Below are 9,839 nucleotides of genomic sequence, written 5' to 3'. Positions count from 1 at the left end.
TCTCTCCCCATCACTGTGTGACTATGGGCTAATATTCAGCCTGTCACTCTGCCCGAGACGATCAGGCCTCCGCTCTTCTCCCATTTAATTATCAACTCTGGCTGTGTATATAACACATCCAGGCCACATCTAATTTTTATCATAATAAAAAATTGCCCCCCTTCACACACACACACACACACACACACACACACACACACACACACTTTCCCACATGCTCGAATAAAACTATGAAACTATGATCCTGTGCTCCAAAATAACCAGGACCCGCTTTTTTTCTTCTCCGTGTCATTACACTACCCCTCCCACCCTCGTGTCTCCTCTGCCAGATTGTGTAACATCCAGGCTTCAGTAGCTGTCATCACCCACCTTCTAATCCTGGTCCGCCCATCAGGGGAGCACACCTGTATGCTAATGGGGAGGGATTGCACCACGGCTCGGTGTGGGCAGCCCAGGAGGTGAGGCGATGTGACGGAGGAGTGGGAGTGCCTGCCTCCCTGGCTGCCCTGTCTACCTGACTGACTGCCTGGCACTGGGTTCTGAAAAATGCCAACACAAAGCTTGATATTTGCTCCCACATAGATACCGTGGGTGAGAGGATTTTCTTTCATTTTCTATTTTTCTATCCTCCTACCCACCTTCTTCATCTCTTTTTCTCCACCTGCCTGGGATTCTTTCAATTTCACATATTTACTTATTGCGCTCACCTCCCTGTCATTCTATTGTTCCAACTCCTCTTCATGGATGCTCTTTCTATTGTTTTTTGGCACATCTACCTGTTTTCCTTTCAAATCAGGACATGGTTAAATATTAACCATTGCTCGTGCAGGATATGCTTGTGTGTGTGTGTGTGTGTGTGTGTGTGTGTGTGTGTGTGTGTGTGTGTGTGTGTGTGTGTGTGAGTGAGTGAGTGAGTGAGTGAGAGAGAGAGAGAGAGAACAGGGGCATGACTGTTGCGTGTAATGTTAGTTATCTTTTTTTTCCTCATAGGTCACCGGAGTTTGATCGGGTGAGGACTCCTCTGCCTGGTTTGTGTGGGCAGTTATTTTGAACTTACCGATGAGAAGAAACCGCTGACCTACATACACAAATATGCAAAAGTACACACAGGTCCTGAGCATCTACACACGTAGACTAATTCTCCTTCTCCTGCCCTTACAGCATCTGGCTTCCACCCCCTCCATGCATCAGAGTGAAGAGAGGCCCAAACAACCACTGTGAACTGTTTATCATCTTTATTACTTTATTACTTTTCTGAGAGTTTTCCCTAACCTGATTTTATTACATTGTCATCAGATGATGAGTTCTCTCATCTGCTGCTCTCTGCTCTTTTCTTCTTTGCTTTTCCACAAATTTATCGACCTTGGTAGCTGATGCATGACAGCGGTGGTGGATGCAGACAGGAGTTTAGATTTGGTATCATCACCTTGCCACATTTAAAATCATTTTGCGTAACTCACCATCATTGTAGGCTGTCTCCTGGTCTTTTATCGTCAAAGTAACAGGCCCATGGAGGAGGAGAATTCTTGTAGCTGAAAAGCAGAATGTAAATCCAAATGTTAACTGTGTGTGTGCACGATGACAGGCTAGCATTTTTTTCTACGCATTGCCACATACCTTCAAAATGTATTAGATTTATACGTCCAGTATCCGGATGAATAAACAGAATTACACATTCTCCAGCAGCGACATCTACTCCAGGCATATTTGGATTTTGTAAAGGAGCCTCTGCTCCAGATCATTCATAATATATGACAGAATTTTGCTATCACTCTAATAGGGGTAAACAGAGACATTTGCCAGAGGCTGAATGGAAAATGCCTGCAAGGGGATGCAATCCAGCAAAGACCAAACGCCAGTTGTGGGTACCTGAATGATTGTTTTGTTACCACATCAATCGATCCATCGATCTATGTCAGTTTTTTCAATCAGTCCGATTGTGATAGCATGCTTGTGACAGCGGCATCTGGATGGGGCAGTTTAAACTTAGTTCAAATGCCTTTTATTCACTAAACCCTGAATGTAAATCAAATTATATTCATCGGCAGCATCTTTTCTCTCCCTCCCTCTCCTTCTCTTGGACCACCTCAAAGTTTCCTGCCCACGATATTTCCCAATAAGGTTGCTCACATATAGATCCAGTCAGCAGCAAGGGAAACACATCGATTTCCCTTCAGCTTCCACCGAGGAGTGTAGGAGCCCTAGCCGAAACTGGAGCAGCCGGGGTAACATCGGTATCCCGCTGGCGTCCTGGCAGCTGTGCACAATGTTGTTAACGCGGCCCATTAAGCCGCTGAGTGGCAGAGAGATTCCCTGAATATTGAGCAGGGGACACCCCTCAATTAGATAGATCGGTCCGTACCTCGTCAGCAGCCGCACCTATCTGTCCTCATTAATCAATGACACCGCCGAAAGAGATGGAAAGTTAATTTAGGAGAAGTTTGCTGCCATCCAGCAGTTTGCAGCCTCCTAATTCTCAGACCGCTGCTTGAGAATTGTCCACACACACACACACACACACACACACACACACACACACACACACACACACATATATATATATATATATATATATATATATATATATATATATATATATATATATATATATATATAACCCCACCGGAATAAGTCCTTAAGCAGAGGTTTTAGAGAAACGCTCGTCCATGCAACAAGTATCAGTAGTTGTTGAAAAAAAGGGCGTTAAAGTTGTGCGTGAGCTGGTGTTGCAGTTGGGTTTTGCGTGTTTTGGACCCAAATTGTTGTACAAGTTGTTGGGATTGTGTTTAAAAAGCGTTCGTCGTGTTTTTGGCTTGCTCTGTGTGTCTGTTTAAACACTAACTCGGTCCACGCAGCGCAGTTCTTCTGTTTCACAGAGTGGTTACAGGCGAACCGCGAGTTAAGCTGCGCTTTTAAACACAGGACCGTAATTCTGTCGCTAACATTAGTTATTGTGAGCGTTGGACATGATTTGCACTCCATTCTCTCATTCGCTGCCAAACAGCGATCGGCTTTGCCAAAGGAAGCTCCAAATAAGGACAGGGGAAATGGAAACCCACCGGAATAGGTCCTTATGTAGTCACGACCTTATAAGGCACGGCGGAGCAGGGCTTTCCGGCAGCAGCGCTGCCTGCTGCACAGATGGGAAATCCAAATCAAATCTATGGGACGACCGGGAGAGCGCAAGAATAATGCTGCTGTCTATGAAGATACATTGATTCGGGAGAGAGGAAGAGCGGCGTTGTCTTCACAATTTACTGTTAGAGCTTAATATAAAGTCTCTCCTCTCTGTTTCCCCCCCCCAGGCCAGCGTCATGTGTCCTCCACTGCAGTGCCTAAATATGGGCTTCCTATGCTCCAAATATGGACATCTACGTCACAAAGCACATATAAAAGGAGCGGGGAAACCTCTCGGCTCATAGACAGCCCTGAGAGCCCACAAGAGCAACTGTTAGAGCCGAGATAGAGAGACAAACAAATAGATCTCACTGACAGAAAAATCACATTAAAAAGTAAAACGTCAACTCAAAACAACATCAATCCAAAAAGGTAAAAAGCCTGAATTGGAGAAGTAATTTATTACAAAAAGTCGAAATTAATCAACAGATTAATTTTGATGAATCTTAGGGAATGAGTATAAAGGAGACGTTTGATTTTTTCCGAAAAGACAAGTGGATCTTTACTCACCTCTAAGAGAAACACGGACAACGACAGGACCACGGGAGAGCAAGAGTCACGGACTAAAGACAGAAAAGCTGCATCTTCCTCGGCATCAGAAGAAGTGTGCAGCGCTCCCTGAACGGGGCTAAGTGATTCCTTCCACCTGCGAGGCACCGCTCTGCTAACGTGCGCCCAGCCTCCACGCACTCAACACCAGCCATCAGCGCAGTCTCAGCCCTGCAGCTTCAGCACCAGCAGAGGATGGCTGCAGCCAAGACTGAGATGATTCTCCCAGCCCTGCAGAACTCCGAGCCCCTGAGGTTCTCTCACTCCCCCATGGATAGCTACCCTAAGCTGGAGGAGGTGATGATGCTCAGCTCTGCAGGGACCCCATTCCTCTCTGCGTCTGCACCAGAAGGTGCCGGTTTTGGCTCCGGGGAGCCAGGAGACCAGTATGACCACCTCGCTGGAGGTAAGATCTGGAGATTTTTTTTCTATTGCTTCTGGTTGTTTATGCTGCATTTAAAACCGAATTAAACGCATCTGTAGAGCTATAATGAACCAAGAAAGAGTTGACAGAAACAGCAATGCAACTTACAAAAATATTATTTATGTTTGCTGTTTATTGCTATTTCACTGGATTAAACAGTCATGCTTGATTTAAGTTGACATTTAAGATTTTTAGTTATAAGTCTGCTGCATGTAGTTTTGCAGTCTTCCCCTTTAGCTCACTTAACACTATTGTTTAATATTATAATTTTGTTAAAACTAAATACAGAGAAATAAAAACACCTTACTTAACACTAATTTATTGATAGCTCTATATCCTTGTCAGGTCTCTAAAGACTCAGACTCTGCTCTGCTACCGCATGCTTCTCAACACTCCTACAGCTCAATTCAAATTGCATTTCCAAAAACGGCTGAACTGCAGTTTCGATGATCAATCGCCTCTGGCTCTGTGATGGGTTTTAGGAATCCGAACGCTGTGCTTGTGTGTGTGTGTGTGCTCGAGCTTGTGAAAGACAGGAAGTAGGAAAATAAAAGAAAGATTGAGAGAGTTTGAGCCAATGTGTTTAGAAAGCATGCGGCTTCTGTTGCTGTTTAGATAGACACACTTCTAGGGTTGAGGGGTAAAGAGTTTAGTTTGAGGGTGTTTCTCTGTGTGGGCACCTGTCTGATCTGTGACAGGAGAGAGGGGTGACACACTGTCCACTGCTCTGGCAGGTTTCCCTCTCCCTCCCTCTGGATATTGACAGTTTGATTTATGTCTCTGCTTTCTCTGTGCTCCCTGCAGATACGTTACCTGATATCCCCTTCAACTGTGAGAAGCCAGTGGTGGAGCAGACCTACCCAACCCAAAGGCTGCCCCCCATCTCCTATACAGGCAGCTTCACCCTTGAGCCCGCCACCACCTGCAGCAACAGCCTCTGGGCAGAGCCGATCTTGGGCCTGTTCTCTGGGCTGATAGGCAATGTTGCGCCCAGCTCTAGCTCTTCCTCCGCAGCCTCACAGACCATCTCATCCTCCTCCTCTTCAGTCCCATCTTCCTCTTCTTCCTCGTCTTCTTCTACCTCCTCGTCCTCATCTCAGAGCTCCAGCCTCAGTTCTTCGATTCACCACAGTGAACCCAACCCAATCTACTCAGCTGCCCCAACCTACTCCAGCTCCAACTCTGATATCTTCCCAGACCAGGGCCAGGCTTTTCCCACTTCAGCTGGAACAGTGCAGTACCCACCCCCTGCTTATCCCAATAGCAAGACCTGCAGCACAAGCTTCCCTGTGCCCATGATTCCTGACTACCTCTTCCCTCAGCAGCAGGGAGAGATCAGCCTGGTCCCTCCTGACCAGAAGCCCTTCCAGAATCAGTCAAGCCAGCCCTCCCTGACTCCTCTTTCTACCATCAAGGCTTTTGCAACCCAGACTGGTTCGCAGGACTTAAAAAGTGTCTACCAGTCCCAGCTAATCAAGCCTAGCCGCATGCGCAAGTACCCCACCCGGCCAAGCAAGACACCACCCCACGAAAGGCCGTACGCTTGCCCCGTGGAGACCTGCGATCGGCGCTTTTCACGGTCTGATGAGCTGACGCGTCACATCCGCATCCACACAGGTCAGAAACCCTTCCAGTGCCGCATCTGCATGCGTAACTTCAGCCGCAGTGACCACTTGACAACGCACATCCGTACTCACACCGGCGAGAAGCCTTTTGCCTGCGAGATTTGCGGACGCAAATTTGCCCGCAGCGACGAGAGGAAAAGACACACAAAGATCCACCTACGGCAGAAGGACAAGAAAGCAGAGAAGGTGGGGGCAGTGGTCGCAACAGCAACCCCGGTCTCAGCAGCCTCACCTCCCTCCAGCTACCCCTCTTCCATCACTTCCTATCCTTCTCCAGTGTCTTCTTACCCCTCTCCAGTCACCTCCTGCTACTCCTCTCCCGTCCACACTTCCTACCCATCTCCATCCATCGCCACCACCTACCCATCGGTGTCCATGTCAAGCACCTTTCAATCCCAGGTGGCCTCCTCCTTCCCCTCGTCAGTGGCATCCAACATCTACAGCTCCCCTGTCCCCACCCCGCTCCCAGACATGCAGACCACCCTTTCCCCAAGGACAATCGAGATCTGCTAAGAACGAGCAAAGACAAGAACTTTTTTTAGTCTCTCCGTACCTCTCTTTCCTTAAGGTTTTTTGAGGGGAAAGAAATCAGCATCAAAAGGACTTTGTTTTTCCCCCTCCAAAAAGCACTTTTCTGCTCCCTGTGCAGTGTTAGGTGAATCTTGAGATTTACCTGAAAGAGAGAAAAAGACACATGTCAAGGACCGGGCAAAGACAATAGAAGATGAAAAGGGATTTTTTTTTCTGTCTCTAAAACAAATGCAGCACTTCAAGTGCATATGGGACTCTGGAGACAGAGAAACTGGCAAGTCTCTGTTATAGGTACACAATAACCATGAGACAAACAGATCGCCTGCAGTTGAAGTACAGAGGCATGTTCGTCCTTGCAGGCGGTCATACAGTACTAAAGACAATGAATGATATACATAAGCTATCATATATGTATATTGTACATGTGCCACGTTTCGTTTTTATCATTCTTTGGTACCACTGATGTGAACAGTTGTTTGCATATTTGCATTGTATTATTTGAAGTGAGCAGGGCCATATTTTCTACATACTTTCTCTATTATGTAGTGATGATGCTGTGATACGTTTCGACATTGTTTGAAGAAAAAAAAAACCGCACTTAAGTATTCAAGCATGAGTAAGAGTGATGTTCGTTTCTGTTTGTAAATATCATCCACTGGTACTATCTCTTTCTCTCTTTCTCACATGTGACATATCGCTCAGTTATATGGAAAAACAGAGAAAAGAAAAAAAAAACATTTTCTTTTTTTTTTTTAGAAAAAAACTTAAACGCTCCTGTTATTTGGTGCCTTTTGTGAAGCCTTGTTGATTGTGTGACATGGCTGAGCGCGAGAGACGATGCACAGCATCTCGCCTTAAGGGTTGAGGGACTATTTTTGTTACAGAATGTACACAGAGGGAGTGAAGGGACGAGCTCCGAGGGCACCGCTTCATTTTATCAGAATGTAAGCAAAAAAGGATAAAAATTATAAAGTCTATTTTTGTAAAACTGAAATGTAAATATCTACATCTTCAAGAGCTGGAATGTTGAAGTTACCTACTGAGTAGGCATGGGATTCTTTTGTATGTTATATACATGCAGTTCATTATTTTGTGGTTTATCTTTATTTTGTAATTGTGTTTGTTAAAACAAGTGACTGTTTCTGGCTTCTAAACACATTGAATGCGCTTAACTGCCAACGGGATATTTGGTGTACAAGATATCCTTCCAGAAATGAAATATAAATAAAAATCTGAATATATATGTATATTTGTTTTCATGTGCATTTTTGAACATTTTCACTGGTTCTTCAGGCCACCTTCGTTGCATCAAATCTCCACTCTTGATTTTGCCATGCATGATGCTCGTGCTTAAATGGTATACATTTCATCAGCTTACTTGTTAATTGCCGGCAGATTATCAGTGGATTTACAGCATAGCTTTACATCACAGAAAGTTGCCCTTTAATTTAAGGGCAAATCTGCAAGGCATGATCTTGTGGAAAGTCTCCATTTCAAACCCTCTTATTAATGATAACGCTAACCCATGACTCCCATGCCTGTAAACACTGAAGATGAGGAATTCTTATCTAGATCCCACTTGCTCTTGAAGATACCCAGCTTATCTAAATTTCCATTTCTTTTTAGATTTTAGGATATATTGCTGGCCCTCACCGTTGACTAAACAGCCTACAAGCAATTTGATCTTTTAGCAAAAGACCAAAAAATAAGAAGAAATATTCCCGTCTGTACAATGATGGCGAAATGAGTTTTAGGTAGGGATGTCTGAAACCAGCTGTGCTTAGACATGCACGGGGTTATTTTCATGGGGTGCAGGTGAAATCCATCACAATATAATTACCTTCCTTTCCGTGGTTGGCGAGATGCTGTCACCTCGTAGTGAATGAGCTGTAACACACAATTGGGCAATATCTGTGTAGGTTAGTCTGAACTGTTGCATGGCAGCAGCTGAACAGAATGGCCCTGAAGGTTTAAATGCTGTTTCTTTGGGTTTTCAAGCAGAATATAATAACAGCTTACTCGCACCATCATTACTCATCTGCCACTGTTCCCTAGGCAAGGAACTCTTGCTACATGTTTGAGTATGGAAATAAAACAGCCCGGATTTTTTAGCCTATGTAGACACACACACTCACACGCACACACAATCCCTCCTCTCGCAGAGCTTTGGAGTAATTTTGTGTTGTGAAATGCACTAACCAAAATACTCACAAATGCAAACACAGCTAAAATAGAAAGCAGGAAAACAAGTAGAGGAGAATAATGGAGGGAAAGGGAAAATAATTAAGATAATTGGTCTCCTGATACCAAATTTCCAAATTTGGTCTGATGAGCATGTCTGTATATCGGTGTGTGGGTATTTGTGCGTGAACAGTACGCAGGCATCTCTGTGCAATATAGACATCTTTTAACGACTCAAACTACTGTAGTTACTTCACGCTGTACGTCTGCATGCTGCTCATGTACAAGTGTGCAAACTATGCCAAGTTACAAGCTTTTGTTCTATTCTACTGTCTTTTTAAAGCTCGGCGTCCACCACCCTCACTTCTGCTGACACTATGTGTGTGTGTTTGTGTGTGTGTGTAAGCTGAATTATGTGTAAAATTAAAGGAGAAAAAAAATGCATTATAAAGTTACAATGGTCCATTTTCTTGGATATTGTCTTCACCGCTGCTACACTTTCATAAATATTTGAAAGTGCAGTAGAAAATCACACAAACACAAATCAGCATTGTGGTTGGTCTCTGTGCTGAGTTAAGACACCTTGATGTTTAAATTATGATGTTCCTCACTCAGAGCCATATCTAGCCTTTTTTTAGGCAGATCTTGAAACTCCTTGTGTGGCTTAAAATCCCAGAATCTGTCATTTCCTGTCATTGTTTACAGAATTATTTTGGTTCTTGGCTGCAAGAAAAAAAAGCCATTCAGCAGCTTTTGCATCACAACTTTCTCATATTACCCTGCTTTTAGGAAAGTCCTTCACTCAATGTGAAAACCACACACGGCGCTTTTCTCTCAGTCCTTTCTCGTGTTAGGAGACAGTATTTCAATTTCAACCAGTTTTGGTCAGACGGGGGAGGCTGTGCCGCGACTCTGTCAGAGTCCAAAACCAAAATGCTAGAAAGAGAAACGGGCCAATATTGCTCAATGTATTAGGGAATTGTGTACCCCATCACATCCTTTGATTCAAGGCTCTTCGTTGCATATCAAAGCTCACGCACTGGGCCTGTTCTCTTTAGGGAGGTGAGAGAGGAGTGTAAGAGGATTTGGGAGTGCAGATGCGTTGTGGCTTCACTCTGTTGTAACTCACAATGGAGCCACCTCACACCCCCAGCGGGCTTCCATTTCAAGAGCCCTGCCTTTGTTCAAAAATGTATTTGTTCTCTTATTCTTTTTGGGAACTGTGTAAAACAAAAAAGAACGAATGGCGAAGAGAACCATCCCTTCTCCCTCAGCCCTACAACCCCGTCCCACTGCCACCTTGTTGCCTCTCTCTCCCTCTCTGCCTGTACCTCTCTCTCCCTCTCTGCTAG

At 44.7% G+C, this 9,839-nt stretch overlaps 1 protein-coding gene and 1 long non-coding RNA gene across 2 annotated transcripts; both read left to right on the top strand.

Annotated features, from left to right (window-relative positions):
• The first annotated feature begins 284 nt into the window (after positions 1 to 284).
• On the top strand, positions 285 to 1,393 carry LOC145431462 (uncharacterized). The gene is made up of 3 exons (XR_013911771.1): positions 285 to 591; positions 991 to 1,009; positions 1,162 to 1,393. It is a non-coding gene; the product is annotated as an uncharacterized LOC145431462 (long non-coding RNA).
• A 2,025-nt stretch (positions 1,394 to 3,418) lies between these two features.
• egr1 (early growth response 1) lies at positions 3,419 to 7,553 on the top strand. Its single transcript, XM_026191562.2, has 2 exons — positions 3,419 to 4,132; positions 4,955 to 7,553. Exons 1-2 carry the CDS (start codon positions 3,922 to 3,924, stop codon positions 6,286 to 6,288), a joined length of 1,545 nt encoding a protein of 514 aa, XP_026047347.1. The 5' UTR covers positions 3,419 to 3,921; the 3' UTR covers positions 6,289 to 7,553.
• The last annotated feature ends 2,286 nt before the right edge of the window (positions 7,554 to 9,839 follow it).

The sequence above is a fragment of the Astatotilapia calliptera genome, chromosome 2, assembly GCF_964374335.1.
Source record: "Astatotilapia calliptera chromosome 2, fAstCal68.1, whole genome shotgun sequence".
Taxonomy (NCBI): Eukaryota; Metazoa; Chordata; class Actinopteri; order Cichliformes; family Cichlidae; genus Astatotilapia; species Astatotilapia calliptera.
The sequence above is the reverse complement of the archived record's forward strand: the minus strand, read 5'-3'. Positions and strand labels throughout refer to the sequence as shown.